This window comes from Bos grunniens, chromosome 3 (assembly GCF_055505025.1).
Source record: "Bos grunniens cultivar Pamir isolate PY7600 chromosome 3, Bosgru_T2T1.0, whole genome shotgun sequence".
Lineage (NCBI taxonomy): Eukaryota > Metazoa > Chordata > Mammalia > Artiodactyla > Bovidae > Bos > Bos grunniens.
Genome location: NC_141167.1, coordinates 72824770 through 72847289, shown reverse-complemented (window position 1 = coordinate 72847289; position 22520 = coordinate 72824770). Strand labels below are relative to the sequence as shown.

General features: G+C 41.9%; 1 protein-coding gene across 4 annotated transcripts in view; it reads left to right on the top strand.

Annotated features, from left to right (window-relative positions):
• The window catches only part of ALG14 (ALG14 UDP-N-acetylglucosaminyltransferase subunit), a 99336-nt gene extending 95777 nt beyond the window's left edge, over positions 1 to 3559 (top strand). For all 4 annotated transcript variants that reach the window (XR_015160547.1, XR_015160548.1, XM_086391362.1 and 1 more), the window contains one exon: positions 3121 to 3559. Coding sequence is in view for 2 of the 4 variants with exons in the window: in XM_086391362.1 (XP_086247488.1) it covers positions 3121 to 3351 (231 nt within the window). In the remaining 2 variants the exon portion in view is untranslated. The remainder of the gene's footprint in view (positions 1 to 3120) is intronic.
• The last annotated feature ends 18961 nt before the right edge of the window (positions 3560 to 22520 follow it).

Here is a 22520-nt window from a genome sequence, read left to right as displayed (position 1 = left end):
AGGGATGCTGCTCCACATCCTACAATGCACAGGACTGGCCCCCGCAAGCAAAAATAATCCAGTCCAAAATGTCAATAGTGCCACTATTGAGAAACCTTGCATTAATAGGATTTTTAGAATTCTAAACCCTGAAAGGATTCAGAACAGTCTTGTAACTTAGGCTTCAGACAAAACCAGAAACAAATGAGACTCAGAGAATTCTAGAATCCTGGAACTAATGGGAAAGGTCATCTAGTCCAGTCTTTCTACTTCCCACATACAGTTAGGAGTCACATAGAGGAAAGGAGGCTGGAAACAAAGGTGGAGACTGGAAACAAAGGTGGAAACTCCACCTTTGCAATGCATGGTCTGGCAACTGGTCCACCTCAGTTTTCATATTCTGTGAAAAGGGAACGAAAAACTCAAATGATTGCTGTGAGGATTAACTTAACACAGGAGGGAGGGGACATATGCACACTTATGACTGCTTCACATTGTTGTATGGCAGAGACCAACACACATTGTCCTCTAGTTAAAAATTTTAAAAAATACATCTGAGATATAAAGAAAAGAATACATGTGAGGTGTTTAGCACAGTACCTGACCACAGTGGGTTGTTAATAAATAGTGGTAGTGAGAGCCGAGGTGGTAATTAAGATTACCGTTGTTACCAGAAAAACAAACAACACAATCAAAAAGTGGGCAGAAGACCTAAACAGACATTTCTCCAAAGAAGACATACAGATGGCTAATAAACACATGAAAAAATGTTCAGCGTTGCTCATTATTAGAGAAATGCACATCAAAACTATAATGAGGTATGACCTCACACTGGTCAGAATGGCTATCATCAAAAAATCTATGAACAATAAATGGTGGAGAGGTTGTGGGGAAAAGGGAACCCTCTTGCCCTGTTGGTAGGAATGTAAATTGATGCAACCACTATGATGAACAGTCTGGAGATTCCTTAAAAAACTAGGTGTAAAAATATTGTATGACCCAACAATCCCACTATTGGGCATATTCCCTGAGAAAACCATAACTGAAAAAGACACATGTACCCCAATGTTTATTGCAGCACTATTTACAATAGCTCAGACATGGAAGCAACCTAGATGTCCATTGACAGATGAATGGATAAAGCATTGTGGGATGTATATACAATGAAATATCACTCAGTCATGAAAAGGAATGAATGTGAGTGAGTTCTAATGATGTGAATGAACCTAGAGCCTATTATACAGAGTGAAGTATGTTAGAGAATAACAAATATCATATATTAATGCATGTGTATGGAACTCCCTGTTCCATCTTCTTTTGTTCATGCTCCCTTGAGGGTCCATGAAGAAAGGTTATAGGGGCAACTCATTGAGGATTAAAGAGCGCTAGCCTGGAGGGCAGCTTAGTAGCTGGGACTTCAGGAGAAAGTCTCAACAAAAATTCTTCATAGGAGACAGGCAGGGGGTTTAACTTGCAGGTAAGAGCTAAGGAAAACTAAAAAGGATTGGTTCCCACCTGAAAACAGGTTACTCTGTCTGACCCCAAAGCTCTGTAAATGGTGTTCTAGGTGGTCCTACCTCGGCGAAAGGTGGGACTTAGGTCACATGCCCTTTACCAAACCCTTACATTCTCCCATGTGTCTCACAGCTGTGACACATGTCTGTCAGAGAGGGTCCCCGCAATGCTCAGATGATTATTTCAGCTCTAAAGTTCTCTGAGGCTTCCCAAGTGGCTCTGTGGTAAAGAATTCACCTGCAATCCCTGGCTCAGGAAGATCCCCTGAAGGAAGAAATGGCAACCCACTCCAGTATTCTTGCCTGAAAAATCCCAAGAACAGAGGAGTCTTGCCTGAAAAATCCCAAGAACAGAGGAGTCTAGCAGGCTACAGTCCATGGGGTCGCAAATGTCTAATAATAAGTTTTGCAGACCTTGTGCTGAAGTGCTCGTGTGACATCATAGGCTATGCCTAGTAAGTGTGTGTTGACACACATATTCTGTTTTATGATTTTTGGAGTAAAAAATGTTTAATTAGGTTTTACTAGTTCAGTCAACATGAACATATGATTAAGATGTGCAAAATGTTTTAAAAATAATAATAAATGATCTTGGTGGCTCAGTGGTAAAGAATCTGCCTGCCGATGCAGGAAACACAGGAGGTTTGATTCCCCGGGTTGGGAAGATCACCTGGCGAAGGAAATGGCAGACCACTGCAGTATTCTTGCCTGGAAAATCCTATGAATAGAGGAGCCTGGTGGGCTACAGTCCATGGGGTCACAAAGAGTCGGACACAACTTAGCATCTAAGCAACAAACAATGAACTTACCCACAGTTCTGTGTAATAGGTTTCCTCTCATTTTCTTAAAAAAACCTATAAAAATTCTTTGCAGTTACTCTATGAGTTAAATTCAGCAACTAAATTGTTTTTAACCAATGGCTTTCTATTAAAAAAAAAAAAAAGATTAGCAGAATTCAAAGCATTAAAAGGCTCTGGATTACAAGTGTGGATTGAATTCTCTTGAGGGAAAACCTCATTCATTTGGTAGCCTTCTCTCAAATATCCCCCTTTTTTTGGGTTTTTTTTGTTTTTGTTTTTGTTTTTTTGGATTGAACTACAGTGATTCCACCTCCAACAAAAATGTTCTACGTAATTTGGTCATTTAAAGATGTTTTCTCCTATATCTTTCATGTCAGTCCTCCAACTATCATAAAGATTGCTTTAAAAAAAATCAACACAAACAAGTCAGCACATTAGAAAACAGTGAATCACAGCTGGTTTCCATATATTTAACGTTCAAGATCCACAAAGCAGTCAGAAGAGCAACACACACGCATCCCGTGGGTGGTGGCCGAACACCGGGCACTGTGTACATGCGTCCCTTAGCACAAAGCCGGCCACCCAGGTGCAGAGAAGTGCAGTCATTTTCCCCAGGGCACGCAGTTGATAAGCAGGGGAGCCAACAGCACCGCCCCACTTGGCTCCCAAGCACATGAGTTTGCTGCAGACTGGATCTTAACAGGGAATCACTCAAGACTTGGAATTAAAAAAAAAGTCTCTAAGATTAGAATGTTTTTATTTTAAATGCCTCACTTAGAGTAGTATCCTGTGTTTTTATTTGACCTTCAACTTTTTTTTTTTCCAAGGTGTTGTGTAACGGACCAGGAACATGTGTTCCTATCTGTATATCTGCCCTTCTCCTTGGAATACTGGGAATAAAGAAAGTGATCATTGTCTACGTTGAGAGCATCTGCCGAGTGGAACATTTATCCCTGTCCGGAAAGATTCTGTTTCACCTCTCCGATTACTTCATTGTTCAGTGGCCAACTCTTAAGGAGAAGTATCCCAAATCTGTGTACCTCGGGCGAATTGTTTGACCTACAACAACTTACTTCTTTAGAATTTTGCTAGCCACAGTGTTTACTGTAAATGGGGAACAAAAAAACTACATGTTTTTTTATTAAAAAGCTTTTGAAAATCCTGAGAATTATTGGTGGTCAAGAGTAAAGAAATGTGTCAGTAACCCAGTGAGGAACCTGAGGTTCCTCTTATAAAACAAACATTAATAAAACTATTAAGTATGTATGTCTCTGTGCTCCAAATTTCCTTTCTATGTAAAAGTATTTATCGCTGCCTGCAAATTATCTCCTGACTTGTTTTACTTAATATTTTTTCTAGGGCTAAATATAGAATTTGTATGATTAGCCACATTTCCTATTCTATAGGTTTTTTGTTTGGTTTTTTGTTTTGTTTTTTTTTTTACAGTATTCTGCATTATATAAAGAAAAATATTTCTTAGTTTTTGTTCAGACACAACAGGCTTTATTTCCTGTATGGAAACAGAGAGGTCCCTGGTGAATCCTTTCAGCATAAAGGAAGCAGTTATATTAAATTGGCTTCATGACAATTTGCACTCCACAGGCTTCCAGAACTGAGCGCATAAACCAGTATCTTTTTTTATTCTTCAGTTTTGCTTTGTGAGTAGTTGGCCTCAATCCAGAATATCTTTTAAAAATCTTTTGTTTGTTAAATGGAAAACTGACTACTGTCATAGGAGTAAGAACATGTTTCTGTTATCATGGCCGAACTCTCAAAACACTTTTTTTTAGCATTTTAGTAAATTCAGCATTTCATGGCTATAGTTGTCTCTGGCATTTTAAGATGTGTAGGCTCAGTAAAGTGTGTATTTACTTAACATTTAGGTGAGTTCTTGTTGAATGCCAGGTATTCTTCTAAGCACTTTTCAAATAGTAACTGATTTAACTCTAATAACAACTCTATGAGATAGGGCCTGTTTTTATCCCCATTTTACAGATGACTTTCCAGAATCACATGACTGGTAAGTGCCAATGTAGGAATTCAAGCTCAAGCTTAATAACAGAGCTAGTTGAGGGCCCCATAGTTAGGAGGGCCCCTCACTTGGTTTAATACTCTGCTGTCTTCCTCTTGAATTCTTCACATATTATGAACAAGAGGCTCTAATTGTATTTTGCATTGGACCTCGCAGGTTGTTTAGCTGGCCCAGCTTGAGAATCTCTTCTCCTAAACAGCCATGTCAACTTTAACAGAAGTACAACACCCAGTGCAGGGCCTGGCCTGGCGGGTCTGCAATAAACAGGAATTCCATTCCCCTCCTTGCTACTTTAACAAGGCAACAGACAATGAGAAGACCTTTTGTGATGTTTGTTAATTTTTTTTTCCTCTTAAATCTTTTTTATAAGTATGATATAAAGCTAATAAAAATATATAAATTAAAAAAGAAATTGAGTTTTGGAGAAAAGAGTGATCACCCAAGATGACCTACAGTTAAAACACTGAGGCTACTCTAGCCTTTCTTGTACTTTTAGAAAATCTCCTTCTCTGAAGTCCAGTAGGCTCATCTGTCACCAGTACCTTTTCCTGGGTTTTGGGCTGGAGAAGCACATGGCAGAAGACACTCAGAACAGAAAAAGTACCTTGCTATCTGGATTTGGTGGCTATGGGATAGCCAAGCGCTAGTTCATTGCGCTTTGACTTTAATTCTCAAACCTCAGGCACTGGCTCCGTGTCACCTGACGTAAAGGTCTGAAATACCAGACAATGTATTTGTGTGGTTCAACCAGGAGTGGAAATGAAGTGAGCCTCTATTTTTCTAGGGAGAAAGTGATTTTTTTAGGGACAGTAGCACATACATTTTATGTGTCTTTGAGTTTGTTCATAAGTGCCACTGGGTGAATAGTTGCTCAGTGAAATTGGACTGTGTTCAGTGCATTTAATGCCTGTCTGTGCTCCAGAGCAACTGCCCCGGGGGCCCCACAGCTAGGCCTGATGACTTGGCTCCTGCACGGGCTTAGGCCATGGAGAATTGTAGTAAAGAGACCATGATTTTTTCCAGAAACATATGTCCCAGATGTTTTGCAGAGCCTTAACTTAGACAGTGGTTAGTCTGGAATGTCAGAGAAAGAATCTTATGTATATCACTAAAAGTTTAGAAATATCTGCAGGGCCTGGGGCTGCTGTGCACACATTCAGACCCTGGCTGAGCCACACAGGATCATGCCTTCCTGTTCAGTTCCAGATTATTTGGTAAACAAATTCATGTTCCCCTGTGCCTTATTGTTATGTCTAATTCAAATCCTCAAGATCACACTTTAGCAAAAGAGGCTGATTTGAGGTTGCAGTAGAGGCCATTCTGCTGTGCATTTCTGTGGTGTAAAGAAAGCTAGTGCTCTACTCTCGATTCAAACTGAAGAAATCAGTAGCTAGCTTGTCTTTTCCAATTTCTCTTGAAACACTTGGGAATGCAGCTCTTACTGGTAGAGACTGCTCATAAGAAATTAGTTGTATCAGTCTTTAAATGAGGCAGGCAAACCACACATCCTGCCCACACCTACTTCCCTGGAAGATTTTATCTACAGTTCAGCTGTCCTGAAGGGTCTCAGCAGCTTGCCAGGTCAAAACCAAACTGTTTCAGAGAGGGCTTCCAAGAGTCATCACAGGAAGCTTGTGCTGGAACGAAGAGTGCTATGATACCATGTCAACAAGAGGAATGTTGTACAGTTTTAAACTGAAAAGCAAGAGTTCCTTGCTAGAAGGGAGCTGGCCTAAGCGTCCCCTTACAAAAACAACTTCAAACATACTCTGATTGCCTTTACCAGAAGAGATTAACATTGGAAAATGTACCACCCCGTACTGTGCAGCTCCCTGCCTGGAATCATGCTTCATATCTTCTAAAAATCCCCAGCTCACCGAAAAGAGTTTGGTAGCAAGCTCTTTTACATGAAGCGTCTTTTATCCACTTTAATGTCATTTGCGCATGTGTGCTAAGTTGATTTAGTCATGTCCGACTCTTTTCGACCCTATGAACTGTAGCTCGCCAGGCTCCTCTGTCCAAGGGATTTTCCAGGCAAGAATACTGGAGTGGGTTGTGATGAGCCTGCTTCTGTAAGTCTCAACAGCCCAGCACTCTAAAGCAAAGTTGTGTTCTTGTTGCCACTCACTTTAAACACGGATTTGACATGTCTCCTTTTCCCTCCAGAGTGATCACCAATGCCAGGCTCTGCTATCTCACTCAAACAGCAAACTGAAGTAATTTTTGTTTTGTTACTCTTTAAGCCACATATAATAGATTGCCTTAAAAAAAAAAAAAAATAGCCTCAGAATTTTCTCTTGTCTTTTCATTCTCCTGTCCTTGTCGTCTGATTTTACCCATCAATTCTGCCTTTGAACTAGTTCTTATCTAGCTTCCTTTTTAGTCCCATGGTCACAACTCAGCTAACTCTTTAACATAAATTTCTTGTTATGTTAGCACATTTGTTGAGGAACTGAGGCATAAAGAGATTAAGTAACTTATCTAAGATTGTGTAACTAGAAAGGAGCAGAGCTGGCATTTGAACCAAGGTTCACTAGCTCCAGCCAGACTTACTTGAACAGCTGTGTTAGGTTTGAAATATGAAAAGTGCTAAAAAGTAGACCAACAGGATGCTGTGATGGGAATACAGTGCTGGGTGCTGTAAAGAGGAAAATCAGGAAAGGATTCTCTAAGGGTCACTTTAGATGAGATTTGAGGCCGAGTGCCTGATGTATTTGTCCTCTTCCCACTTCCCATATTATCTCCCCTGTTACCCATAGCCTGGTTTCAGCAACTTCTCTACACACTTCTTTTTTATATATACATACAATTTTATTTGTTTATTGGCTGCACTGGGTCATTGTTGCTGCTCAGGCTTTACTCTCGTTGAGATACACAGGCTTCTCATTGCAGTGGCTTCTCATTGCGAAACATGGGCTCTAGGCTTGCGGGCTTCAGTAGTTGCGGCTCCCGGGCTCTAGAGCACAAGCTCGGTGATTGTGGCCCATGCGCTTAGTTGCTCCACGGCTTGTGGGATCTTGCCGCATCAGGGATAGAACTCATGTCCCCTGGATTGGCAGGCAGATTCTTAACCACTGAGCCACCAGGGAAGCCCCTCTGCACACTCTGTGTCCTAGCCGCACACACACAGTTAAAGCTGATTACACACCACCAGATTGCAATACCTTGTGCTTGTAAACACGTGTGAAGGGAAGACACCAGTGCTTTTGCTAATTATTTCTTTATGTTTGTCTTACTTGAGGGACTATACCTCATATTATTGTGTCCTTGCTTCATTCTTGGTCATACCTACCACAGCTCAGGACAGAATGTAGCCATGAGGTAAGTACATAAATTTTAGACTTTGTCTAGACCTACTTCTAGTTCCATTTCATCTGGATCAGTACTTCTCAAGCTTTTTGGTCTCAAGACCTCATTAAAAACTGTTGAAAGATCCCAATGAACTTCTGTTTACATGGGCTATATTTGTCAATATTTACCACATTAGAAATTAAACCAGAATTTTTTTAAACATAAGAATAGACAAGTATATATACTTTGCATTATCCGTCAGAGCGATGATATCAACACACATCATTGTAGCATTTACAAAACTATAAAATAATGAAAGAATGTGCAGGGAAAAGGCAAATAACATTTCAATACGTCTTATGACAATGTTTTGACCTCGTGCTCTCATTTGAGAGCTGATCTTTATAACAGCACACCAGTGAATTCACCTCCTCTAGCAGCCTTTCATCAGTCTGTGCTCTGCCTACTAGTTTTCTATTGCTGTGTAACAAAACTGCTGCAAAGTTACAGGCTTCGAATAATACTTATTATCTCGCAGCTCTGGCTTAGAAATCCATGCAGGACTTAACTGATTCTCTACGCAGGGTCTCACAAGGCTGTAATCCAGGTGATAGCCAGGACTGGGCTCTGATCTAAACCTCTGGATCTTCTAAAGTTATTCAGGGTATTGCTGGCTGAATTCATTTCCTTGCAGTTGTAGGACTCATGGTGACCTGTTTCTTTTTCTTTGGTGGGTAGGTGGGCGGTTTGCTGTGTGGCATATGGGATCTTAGTTCCTCAACCAGGGATTGGAATCTTAACCACCGGGCTGCCAGGGAAGTCCCCGATGGTGATCTGTTTCGTACAGGCTAGCAGGAGAGTCTCTATTGCTGCTTGTCTCTTTTAAGGACTCACATGGCTGTGTCAGACACACCTAGGGTAATCTCCCTTTTAATTAACTCAGGGTCAGCTGATTAGGGACCATAATAATATCCAAAAAATCCCTTTTGCCATATTAATAATGTCATCAGGAGATTAATAGCCCATGATATTCACAGGTCCCACTCCTAAGTGGGGGCTTCCCTGATGACTCAGTGGAAAAGAATGTGCCTGCCAATGCAGGAGATGTGGGTTCAGTCTCTAGACTGGGAAGATCCTCTGGAGAAGGAAATGGCAACCCACTCCAGGATTCTTGCCTGGAAAATCCCATGGACAAGGGAATCTGGCGGGCTATAGTCCATGGGGTCTCAAAAGAGTCAGACACAACTTAGTGACTAAACAACAACAACTCCTACTTCAAGATAGGGGATCATAGAGGGTGTGGGCATCATGGGGTAGAATTCTATGCCAGCTTAGAATTCTGCCAGTTATAATCTGCCTGGTGATTTTGTTTTGTTTGGGGAAAAAAAAAATTTTTTTTAAACTTTTACTTAGGTCACCAAACTCCTGCATTAGCATCCAAGTTCTCTAGCCTTTTTTTTTTAATATGAGAAATTCATGTCTTCCAAACCTCATCCCTTTTCTAGCAAGTTGTTCTGTGCCTCACTTTGTTTACTTGTCAAATAGGCATAATAATGGTACCTACTTTTAGAGCTGTGAGCATTAAACTAGAAGATACATGTAATGCCTTTAGCACAGAGCCTAACACACAGAAAGCCCTATGCAACCTGATGTCTCCAGGCAACCAAGGTAGCTCCCTTGGTATGTCATGACCTGGAGGTAGGTTGTCCTTAAACTAAGCGCAGCAACCACTTCCTGCCCTCTAGGATGGCCTTTATCAAACAAAGCAGAAAATAACAAGTGTTGCCAAGAATGTGGAGGAACTAAACCCTCACATTGCTGGTGGGAATGGAGAATGGTTCAGCAGCTGTGGAAAGCAGTTTGGCAGTTTCTCAAAGAATTAAAGTTACTGTATGATCCAGCAATTCCACTCTGAGGTATATACCCCCAGAGAATTGAAAACACATGTTCGCACAAAAACCTGTACACAAACATTCATACCAGCATTATTCACAATAGTCAAAAGGTGAAAACAACTCAGACATCCACCAACAAATGGATGGATTAGCAAAAGTGGTATATCTGTACCATGAAATATCATTCAGTCACAAAAGGGATGAAGTACTAATTCATAACATGCTAAGCATGGATGAATGAACCTGGAGGACATGCTAAGGGAAACAAGCCAATCCTAAAAACCCACATATTGTATGATTCTGTGTATATGAACTGTGCAGAATAGGCAAATCCATTGAGAATAAGTAGATTCATTGTTTCCAAGGGGCTGTGCTGTGCTAAGTCGCTTCAGTCGTGTCCAACTCTTTGCGACCCTCGTAAACTGTATCTGCCAGGCTCCTCTGTCCATGGGATTCTCCAGGCAAGAATACTGGAGTGGGTTGCCATACCCTCCTTCAGAGGATCTTCCCCACCCAGGGATGGAACCCATGTCTCTTACATCCCTCCTGCATTGGCAGTGGGTTCCACTAGTGCCACCTGGGAAGTCCAAGGGGCTGTGGAAGGAGGCAATGAGGGTAACTTTAAGCAGATATGGGATTTCTTTTCTTTTGAGTGGTAATTAGATGGTGGTAATGATTTGTACAACTCTGAACATACAAACCCACTGAGTTGTATGCTTTAAATGGATGTACCTTATGGCATATGAATTATTTCTCAATGAAAAACACTGTCAATAGTCACAGAATCTGTCTGTGGATATTTGTGGGTGTGTATACATATTGAAAAGCAGAGACATTACTTTGCCAACAAAGGTCCGTCTAGTCAAGGCCATGGTTTTTCCAGTGGTCATGTATGGATATGAGAGTTGGACTGTGAAGAAAGCTGAGCGCCGAAGAATTGATGCTTTTGAACCGTGGTGTTGGAGAAGACTCTTGAGAGTCCCTTGGACTGCAAGGAGATCCAACCAGTCCATTCTGAAGGAGATCAGCCCTGGGTGTTCTTTGGAAGGAATGCTGCTAAAGCTGAAACTCCAGTACTTTGGCCACCTCATGCGAAGGGTTGAGTCACTGGAAAAGACTCTGATGCTGGGAGGGATTGGAGGCAGGAGGAGAAGGGGACAACAGAGGATGAGATGGCTGGATGGCATCACTGACTCGATGGATGTGACTCTGAGTGAACTCCGGGAGTTGGTGATGGACAGGGAGGCCTGGCGTGCTGTGATTCATGGGGTCGCAAAGAGTTGGACACGACTGAGCGACTGAACTGAACTGAACTGAACTGATACAGATGAAGAAAGACAAAACAGAAAACTAAGCACAGCAGCCAGGAAGCAGCTACAGGGAGCGTTTTTGTTTACTGTGATTCCATCTCTGCCCACAGCCAGAGACTGAACAAAGACTGAAGGTGCTGGGGACAAAGCACGGCTATTGGGGAAGAGCTGAGTAAGAACAGGATGAAAAGAGCCAGTGAGGGGTTAGGGGGCCTGGCAGGAGAAGATGGCCTCGGTGCACACTAAGTCCCTCCCCCACCTCCTCCCTAAAGGGCCTCACCCCAGACGACTGAGGTGAATTGTATTTTCCAAAGTTGGCCAGCCACGTGCTCTGCAGTATGCCTTGGCCGCTTCCCGACGCGGGAATGGAGTCTGGCTGCTCTTCCCCAGATCTAAACATGGCCATCAGAATGCAGTGAGAGTGGGAAGTGACATACATTTTAACTCAGACTCTCCCCGGGGGCATCCCCAGACCATGAGAAGCCAAAGGCTCCCGGAGAGGCCAGGTTGTAGGTGTTGCGGTTCAGTCAGCTGAGCACAGGCTTGGGGTCATCTCCATACAGATGCTGGACATGTGATGGGAGAAGCCTCCAGATGACTCCAGCCCCACCATCTGAGTCACTCCCAGCCTTTTTAGTCCTCCCACCTCGGAGCAGAGAAAAGGTCTCTCTCCGCTCCCATTGAGTTTCTGACCCAGAGTGTCCATGCGCAGAATTAAATGGGTGCTGTTTTCTGCCACTAAGTTTTGGAGGAGTTCATTTCAAAGCGATGGGTAATTAGAACAATAACTTTTCAGAAGGAGCCAATCCCTCTGAAGTTTGGTTACTTTGGCTTAATATTAGGAGAGGAAACGATTTCTCCCTCCAAGGCAAAAGGAATAAAATGTATTTCTACACCATGAATAGGAAAAGGCTTTTTTTTCCCCTCTTCTCCTTGCTCCTTGGCCTGCATGTAGCAGTGAAACAGAAACCAGTGAATTCTTTTAAATCTTTTAACCATATGCAGATGAATAAGCAAATGCTTGGACTTGGTTCCTAATCTCTTTTCCTTTCCTGTGTAACTGATGGGGTTTTTTTTTTCCACTCTAATAAACTTTAGTATTTAAACAGAAGTCATGTGTCACATGTATGACGATTAGTGGCAAGAATGTAGAAAAAGAGATAGCTGCAGAGCACGAAGCCTTAATTAATAGCCAAGCCATTCAACTGAAAATAAGAACAATGTTTCTGGCAGGGAAATATGAACTTGGCCTCCTTTTTCTTCCCTCAGTCTTCTTGGGATAATTATTTAAAATTCAATGATTATAAAGAAAACTTTTCAAAGTTTTCATTCAAGTGCCAGTGCTTGAATTTCAGTAATCTTTCAGTGACATCGAATAGACCCACCCTTCCCATTTCTGGATCTTCCTGTGAATTGCCAAACCCCAGAATTTGCAAACTGAGACTTGTGCAGAAATCAAACAGAAGGGAAGGCAACAGTGGCAGGAGGCATGGAGTCTGGAATGATAGTCTTCTCCTCTCTCAGAAAAAGGGAAAAGAAGTTTCATTCTTCAAAGAAAACAGAAAGAAAACAAGACTTTTATGGAAATACCATATACAGAGTTGGCAGAAATTCAGCAGGGAATAAAAAGTATCCAAAATGTTTCCTTGTTCAGTTCCAGCCCAGCAGCCAAATTATAGGGGCTCCATTTTCAAGCTGATTTCCTCCGAGTTATCTGGACCTGTGACCAAGCAAGGCCTCTAGAATGGCCCAAGCTTTGGTCCATTGATTCCCCAGCTGAACAAGCTAAGTCTAAAGATGGAGAGAGAGCTTAAAATTCATCAAAATCTTATAGAAAAGCTGAAAAGTTTTAGAAAAAGTTACAGAAAAGTTTATGACTGATATGGTAAAAGTCTGATATTTGACAGCCATTCCAAAGAACAAAATAATGCCGTTTGCTGTAACATGGGTGGACCCATCCCCAAGACCATCCCCAAGAAAAAGGCAGAAAGGCAAAAAGGCCAAGTGTTGTCTGAGGAGGCTTTACAAATAGCTGTGTAAAGAGAGGCGAAAGACAAAGGATAAACGGAAGATACACCTATTTCAATGCAGAGTTCCAAAGACTAGCAAGGAGAGATAAGAAACCTTCCTCAGTGATCAGTGCAAAGAAATAGAGGAAAACAATAGAATGGGAAAGACTAGAGATCTCTTTAAGAAAATTAGAGATACCAAGGGAACATTTCATACAAAGATGGACTCAATAAAGGACAGAAATGGTAGGGACCTAACAGAAGCAGAAGATACTAAGAAGAGGTGGCAAGAATGCACAGAAGAACCATACAAAAAAGATCATGACCCAGATAATCACGATGGTGTGATCACTGACCTAGAGCCAGACATCCTGGAATGTGAAGTCAAGCGGGCCTTAGGACGCATCACTATGAACAAAGCTAGTGGAGGTGATGGAATTCCATTGGAGCTATTTCAAATCCTGAAAGATGATGCTGTGAAAGTGCTACACTCAATATGCCAGCAAATTTGGAAAACTCAGCAGTGGCCACAGGACTGGAAAAGGTCAGTTTTCATTCCAATCCCAAAGAAAGGCAATGCCAAAGGATGCTCAAACTACCGCACAATTGCACTCATCTCACACGCTAGTAAATGCTCAAAATTCTCCAAGCCAGGCTTCAACAGTTCATGAACCATGAACTTCCAGATGTTCAAGCTGGATCTAGAAAAGGCAGAGCAACCAGAGATCAAATTGCCAACGTACATTGGATCATCGAAAAAGTGAGAGTTCCAAAAAAACATCTATTTCTACTTTATTGACTATGCCAAAGCCTTTGACTGTGTGGATCACAATAAACTGTGGAAAATTATGAAAGAGATGGGAATACCAGACCACATGACCTGCCTCCTGAGAAATCTGTATGCAGGTCAGGAAGCAACAGTTAGAACTGGACATGGAACAACAGACTGGTTCCAAATAGGAAAAGGAGTACATCAAGGCTGTATATTGTCTTATTAAACTTATATGCAGAGTGCATCATGAGAAATGCTGGACTGGAGGAAGCACAAGCTGGAATCAAGATTGCCGGGAGAAATATCAATAACCTCAGATATGCAGATGACACCACCCTTATGGCAGAAAGCAAAGAAGAACTAAAGAGCCTCTTGATGAAAGTGAAAGAGGAGAGTGAAAAAGTTGGCTTAAAGTTCAACATTCAGGAAACTAAGATCATGGTATCTGGTCCCATCACTTCATGGCAAGTAGATGGGGAAACAATGGAAACAGTGACAGACTTTATTTTGGAGGGCTCCAAAATCACTGCCAATGGTGACTGCAGCCATGAAATTAAAAGACACTTAGCCCTTGGAAGGAAAGTTATGACCAACCTAGATAGCATATTAAAAAGCAGAGACATTACTTTGCCAACAAAGGTCCATCTAGTCAAAGCTGTGATTTTTTCAGTGGTCATGTATGGATGTGAGAGTTGGACTATGAAGAAAGCTGAGCAGCAAAGAATTGATTCTTTTAAACTGTGGTGTTGGAGAAGACTCTTGAGAGTCCCTTGGACTACAAGGAGATCCAACCAGTCCATCCTAAAGGAAATCAGTCCTGAATATTCATTGGAAGGAGTGATGCTGAAGCTGAAACTCCAATACTTTGGCCACCTGACGTGAAGAACTGACACATTTGAAAAGAACATGAGTGAGTGAGTGAAGTGAGTGAAGTTACTCAGTCATGTCCGACTCTTTATGACCCCATAGACTGTAGCCTACCAGATTCTTCCATCCATGGGATTTTCCAGGCAAGAATACTGGAGTGGGTTGCCATTTCCTTCTCCAGGAGATCCTCCCGACCCAGGGATTGAACCCTGGTCTCCCGCATTGTAGGCAGACGCTTTACCATCTGAGCCCCCAGGAAAAGACCATGATGCTGGGTATATTGAAGGCAGGAGGAGAAGAGGACAACAGAGGATGAGATGGTTGGATGGCATCACCGACTCAATGGACATGAGTTTGAGTGAACTCCGGGAGTTGGTGATGGACAAGGAGGCCTAGCCTGCTGCACTCCATGGGGTCGCAAAGAGTCAGACATGACTGAGCAAGTGAACTGAACTGAACTGGATGGACCCAGAGATTACCATACTGAGTGAAGTAAGTCAGACAGAGAAAGACAAATACCATATGACGTTGTTTACAAATGAACTTATTTACAAAACAGAAACAGACTCAAAGACTTAGGAAACAAATTTATAGTTATCAGTGGGAAAGATGGAGGGCCGGGGTTGGGGGTGGGGGAGGGCAGCAGGGAGAGATAGATAGGGAGTCTAGGGTTGACATCACACAGTGCCCTTTTGAAAATAGGTAAACAGCAAGGACCTACTGTAGAGCACAGGGAACTCTGCTCAATATTCTCTGATAAGCTACCTGGGAAAAGAATTTGAAAAAGAATAGATACATATATCACTGAATCACTTTGCTGTATACCCAAAACTAATACAGCATTGTTAATCAATTATGCTCCATTATAAAATAAAATTTGTTTAAGTAAAAGGTCTAAGATTTGATTCAAGATTTGTTGCCAGGGTGGGGAAAGAACTCAGGTTTACAGATGAAACAGGCTTAGCCATACATGATCACTGAATATGGGAACGGGACAGTGGGTGGACGGGGCTTTATACCCAACCCTCATCATTTTATTCCCTTTACTTTCATATATCTTTGGGCATTTACATAATTAAAAGTTTTAAAAATACAAATCTTGTAGGAAATCTTCAACTGCTAAAAAAGATAAATGTATTGATTATAGGTAAAATGAAACAAGCTAGGTTTTAAAATGAGAACAAGGAAGGAAATTTACAGGTTACCTTTATTTCATATTTCACTCATGAAAAGAAATTCAGCCTGCAAATCTGTTTCCTGAACCAGAATCAGTTTTTCTGACTTAATGTCCTGGGCCTTTCACTATACTGCTATCGAGGATGGAATGTCACCTTCTTCTTTATCCGTGTAAGGGCTGTGCCCTCTCGTTGTTGAGTAAATATTTGAGGTGTTCCCACATCAACCTGACAAGACCTTCACAGGAGGCTCCCGGCGCTGACTGCCACTAAAGGTGTCCCCTTTCTCCAAGGCCACAATCCCTGCCCCCATCCAGAAGACAGCGATAGCACAGGTCACCTCTGTGGACTGGGCATATGACAGTTGGTGCAGACCCTCAGGCCTTTGTGAGGGATTGCATCATGGAGCCGAGGAGAGGCAGTTGTGTGGTGAGAGCCTGAGTCAGGCTCTGGCTCCACCACTGTACGTGTGTTTAATCACAGTTAACTGTAGTATGTCTGTTGTTTCCTCACATAACACGAAGGATTTGGGCAAGATCATCCTTGAGATCCCTTCTAACTACAGCACTGCCACCACAAGAGTAATAACAGCAGCTTCCATGATTTATTACATGCTAGCAACATGCTAGCTCCTGCACTAAGCACAGCACACGCAGTGACTCATTTCCTCCTCAGACCCAGGCAACGGAGGCCTCACACTTTGGAGACCCCTCCACTTGCCACCTCCCTCTGTGTGTGAGGCCAGAAGGGTGTGATCACCTGAGCTCACTCTCCCTTCTGAACCAACTCTGGCAGCGAAGGACCCCAGAATTCCCTGCCTCAGTGGCCCAGGGCTGCTGCTAGGAGTTGCAGGGTTCTGTTCCTGAGATATGCCCTCCCAGGGTGGCTTCCAGTGGGGAAGAGTGTGGAAGGTTAGGCCCTGCAGGCTGGGGGCAGGACACAGTGCACAAAACTCTTCAGTGGAACCAGGTAGAAAGAGAAGGACAGGGACTACTGTAGCCAGGGGTTAAGACGCACTTCCAATGCAGAAAGTACAGGTTCGGTCCTTGGTCAAGAAACTAAGATCCCACATTCCACACCATGTGGCAAAAAAAAAAAAAAAGCTTTAAAAAGGAGACAGTGAAGGACAATGGCAAGGGTGGGTGTTTAAGCTCTTGGCTAGGCTTCTGGCAATGTTAGGGGTGGGAATAAAGAGATTAGTATTATTGTTACCATCTTGATTTTACAGAGGATGAAACTGAGACACAAAAAGCTTGAGTCACTTGCCTGAGGTCACGCAGCTGGTTAGCAGTGGAGCCAGGGTTTCAACTGTTGTCCTCCTGATGCCATGCTCTTGCCTTTCGTGCTGCCATCCAGCAAAACCCGCAGACCCTGCAGATCCCTAGGGCCCTCTTGAGACACAGGAAAGAGACCAAAAAGCTGTGTTCCACCAGATGAGTTGCTTTTCTACCCCCAACGACATTACTGGTGCCAAGTGAGAATGTGGCAGACAGCGGTGGTAAGCCAAGCCTCATCCAAAAAAATTACCATGGGAAGCTGACTCAACAGAAAAACATTTGATACAAGAGTATGACAGTTAATCCTAGGATTTCACTTTTTGTTCTGAACTCCTGACCCACAGCTGCTAGACCAACCACGGAACATCAAGAAGGTACCTTAACTAGATTTTAACCCTGTTAAACAAGTGTTTGGCCAATCAAATAAGCAGGTCTTTGTTGATTTCCTTTCAACTCTAAAACCAGGAAACTACTTCTAATATGTTAAGACCCCCACCTTCCCTCCAAGGACATACTAAGGCACAGAAATAAAATCTAACCAAACATACTTTCAATGTCTATTCATCATGGAACATCCAGAGAATTATAGGTAATTTGAAAAAAAGCAAATTTCCGAACAAAGCTATAAATATATTCCTATGGTATTTTTAGAAGGCATAATTTGATGTATTTAATGCCAAATGCTCTAATTAGTAATTTCTTGGATATTAAGCACAAATATATAAGGTTGGTATTAATAATAGTAACTAACAGTATTGAGTGTTTATAATGTGCCAAGCATAATCCTTCATTTTTTATACGTTCACTCACTCGATCTTTATTATATTTTCACAGATGAGGAAACTGAAATATAGAGAGAATGGCAAGCTTAGATTGAGATTATACATAAATGGATTTATTAATGTAGCATTTATAATAGAAGAAAGTTGGAGACACTATTTTTTTTAACTTTTAATATTTTAGCCATACCATATGGCATGTGGGATCTTAGTTCCCCAAGCAAGGATTGAAACCATGATTCCTGGAATGGAAGCATGGAGTCTTAACCACCAGACCACCATGGAAGTTCCCAGAAACAATCTAATTGGAAAAATGTAAAAATTAGTAAATTATGATATGTCCAGATAGTGGACTATTTGTGCAGTCATTAAACATCTCTTCCTTGAAGAATATTTAATGGCATAGAAAAATGCTTGAAATGCTTTATTAAGTAATTTTTTAAATGATGCAAATAAATATATATTGTGAGCACAATTTGAAAATCTATGTAAATAAATGTAAAGTTTAAGAAGGGATAGAAACATATAAGAGTTTTAAAATGGCTATCTCTGAGTTAAGGAATTATGTATGAAGTTCATTCTATAATTTTTAAAACTCTATATTGACTATGTATTACATAATAAAAGAAAATAAGATTTTTAAAAAATGACTGAACTGTGAATCATTAATTCAGGTAGTAGAAAAAAGGGAAACATAATTTCTTCTAAGAAATATCATACCAGTACTGTAACAAATTATAATAGAAATAATTACTTAATAAACATGTGTCTAGGGAATCCCCTGGCAGTCCAGTGGTTCGGACTCCCAAGATTTCACTGCCAAGGGCTCGGGTTCAATCCCTGGTTGGGGAACTAATATCCTGCAAGCTGAGCAGCATGGCCAAAGAAAAACCTGCAATAAACATGTGTCTAATACTTACTGTTTTATGTACAACTTTCACAGCATCTCACTTGATCCCTGCAAAGACACTGAGAGGTAAATAGTCTTGGCTCTGATTTAATAAAGCTCAGAGAAGCTGTGCCTTTTCCAAGCCTCCACAAGATGGTACATGGTCATGCCAGGTCTGAAATCTTTGGACGCTCAATCACAGTGCAGCATCTGTGAACACAGGCCCAGTGTGTGGGCAGAGCCAGAAATAGGTTGTACTAACCACGTTCTAATTTCTTTACCATAAAATTGAATAAGTATGGCAGCAGAATGGGAGCAGACGAAGAGAGCCTCACACCAGTTCGTGGGAGGGCCTGTTCACGGCCTGTTCATGGCCAGTTCATGGAAGGCAGGAATCAATAGATCTGAGTTCAGATCTTATCATTAGTTAGGTCTGTGGCCAAATCTTTTGACCTCTCTGGGTCCCTTTTTATTCATCTAGATACCTCACAAATGTAATGGGATTTCCTGGGCCCAGGGACTGTCTTGGCGATCAGGGGCTACATTGTCACCTGCCAAACACCCAAAATATGATCCCAAAGGCTTTGAATGGCAGTGGTGATTTCCACGGGCGATGAGGGGGAGGCGGGTTGCATCACACATCACTAGCAAAACATCTTTACAATTTCCTTTGAACACTGTTTTCCTCTAATTCCCTCTTCCTCTACCAGCTGTGCAAATTCTCTTTTTATGTTTCCTTTTTCCTTTATAATACATACACAACTCTTTGCCCATTCTTTTCTCAGGCCACGCTCTTCAAGATTTCTCCCTATCCCAGTCTATTCTCATTCATTCAACAAATATTTATTACATACCTACTACTTCCTAGGACTGTTCTTACTGCTGGAGGAAACAGCAGCAGACTTTACATTCTATCCCTTTATTAGATGGAGTAATCTAACCTGGTCATAACTTCTTAAATTTGCATCCAGCCAAAGGCAGCTAGTAGGGGAATAAGAGTATTTAATTATTCAGTACTAATGCTTTTTTGGAAAACTCAGCAGTGGCCACAGGACTGGAAAAGGTCAGTTTTCATTCCAATCCCAAAGAAAGGCAATGCCAAAGAATGCTCAAACTACTGCACAATTGCACTCATCTCACACGCTAGTAAAGTAATGCTCAAAATTCTCCAAGCCAGGCCTCAGCAATATGAGAACCGTGAACTTCCTGATGTTCAAGCTGGTTTTAGGAAAGGAAGAGGAACCAGAGATCAAATTGCCAACATCTGCTGGATCATGGAAAAAGCAAGAGAGTTCCAGAAAAACATCTATCTCTGCTTTATTGACTATGCCAAAGCCTTTGACTGTGTGGATCACAATAAACTGTGAAAAATTCTGAAAGAGATGGAAATACCAGGCCACCTAACCTGTCTCTTAAGAAATCTGTATTCAGGTCAGGAAGCAATAGTTAGAACTGGACATGGAACAACAGACTGGTTTCAAATAGGAAAAGGAGTACATCAAGGCTGTATATTATCACCCTGCTTATTTAACTTATATGAAGAGTATATCATGAGAAACGCTGGACTGGAAGAAACACAAGCTGGAATCAAGATTGCTGGGAGAAATATCAATAACCTCAGATATGCAGATGACACCACCCTTATGGCAGAAAGTGAAGAGGAACTCAAAAGCCTCTTGATGAAAGTGAAGTAGAGAGGGAAAAATTTGGCTTAAAGCTCAACATTCAGAAAATGAAGATCATGGCATCCGGTCCCATCACTTCATGGGAAATAGATGGGGAAACAGTGTCAGTCTTTATTTTTGGGGGCTCCAAAATCACTGCAGATGGTGACTGCAGCCATGAAATTAAAAGACGCTTACTCCTTGGAAGGAAAGTTATGACCAACCTAGATAGCATATTCAAAAGCAGAGACATTACTTTGCCAACAAAGGTCCATCTAGTCAAGACTATGGTTTTTCCAGTAGTCATGTATGGATGTGAGAGTTGGACTGTGAAGAAGGCTGAATGCCAAAGAATTGATGCTTTTGAACTGTGGTGTTGGAGAAGACTCTTGAGAGCCCCTTGGACTGCAAGGAGATCCAACCAGTCCATTCTGAAAGAGATCAGCCCTGGGATTTCTTTGGAGGGAATGATGCTAAAGCTGAAACTCCAGTACTTTGGCCACCTCATGCAAAGAGTTGACTCATTGGAAAAGACTCTGATGCTGGGAGGGATTGGGGGCAAGAAGAGAAGGGGACGACAGAGGATGAGATGGCTGGATGGCATCACTGACTCGATGGACATGAGTCTGAGTGAACTCCAGAAGTTGGTGATGGACAGGGAGGCCTGGCGTGCTACGATTCATGGGGTCGCAAAGAGTCGGACACGACTGAGCGACTGAACTGAACTGAATGCTTTTTTTAAACTGTTAACATATAAAATAAGAAATGAGTACTTCTTGCTCTCAAAGGACTTCCAACTCAAGTTTTACAATGAACTCTATGATTCAGTGAAATTAATTTCATAGCAGTGTCTCCTTCAGAGACACTGGTAATTATAACAAGAATGTATTAGGTACTCACAGTGCCCCAACACTAATTACCTGACCATTGAACCCTCACAACCATGTCTATAGGTACTATTATTCCACTTTCCTTGATAGAGAAACCAAGGGACATTTGGTGACTCACCTGAAGCCAAACAGCCACTGGGCAGCAGCTTGAGGATTCAGACCCAGACGAGCCTGACTCAAGACGCTGTGCTTTTTGCCTCTGTGCTCACTGCACCATCTCATCCCATCTCATCTTCTCTTACCCAAAGTGTGGTTTTGTTGGGAATATTAATGTGCATTAAAATCTATTTTTCTTTTCCATTTTTGCCATGTTTTCTGTCCTCGTCCATTTGAGCAACTATGAAAAAAATAAACACTGTAGACTGGGTGGCTTATAAACAACATACACTTATTTCTCACGTTTCAGGAGGTTGGGAAGTTCAGGATCAAGATGCCTTGGAGATATGGCACCTGATGTGAGCTATTTCCTGGTTTACAGGCAGCCGTGTTCTGGATATAAGCTCAGGTAACAGAAAGGGTAAAAGAGGTCTCTGGGGTGTCCTTTATAAGGGCACTCATCCTATTCACAGAGGCTCCAGCCTCATGACTTAGTCACCTCTCTAAGGCCCTTTTTAGCTGGAAGAAGTTTATTCAGAATGCTGGCTGTAGAAGTAACTTTTCTGCTTCTCAATATGCTTCCAAGTGATGGGCTTAATAAAGCCATTTCAGGCCCCTATAGTGGAGTCTCTTATCTTTCTCTTTGGTTTTCTCTTTCAGTTCAGTTCAGTTGCTTTGTCGCGTCTGACTCTTTGCAATCCCATGAACCACAGCACACCAGGCCTCCCTGTCCATCACCAACTGCTGGAGTACACCCAAACCCATGTCCATTGAGTCGGTGATGCCATCCAACCATCTCATCCTCTGTCGTCCCCTTCTCCTCCTGCCTTCAATCTTTACCAGCATCAGGGTCTTTTCAAATGAGTCATCTCTTCGCATCAGGTGCCCAAAGTATTGGAGTTTCAGCTTCAACATCAGTCCTTCCAGTGAACACCCAGGACTGATCTCCTTTAGGATGGACTAGTTGGATCTCCTTGCAGTCCAAGGGACTCTCAAGAGTCTTCTCCAATACCACAGTTCAAAAGCATCAATTCTTCGGCACTCAGCTTTCTTTATAGTCCAACTCTCACATCCATACATGACTACCGGAAAAACCATAGCCTTGACTAGACAGATTTTGATGACAAAGTAATGTCTCTGCTTTTTAATATGCTATCTAGGTTGGTCATAACCTCCTTCCAAGGAGTAAGCGTCTTTTAATTTCATGGCTGCAGTCACCATCTGCAGGGATTTTGGAGCCCCAAAAAATAAAGTCTGACACTGTTTCCACTGTTTCCCCAT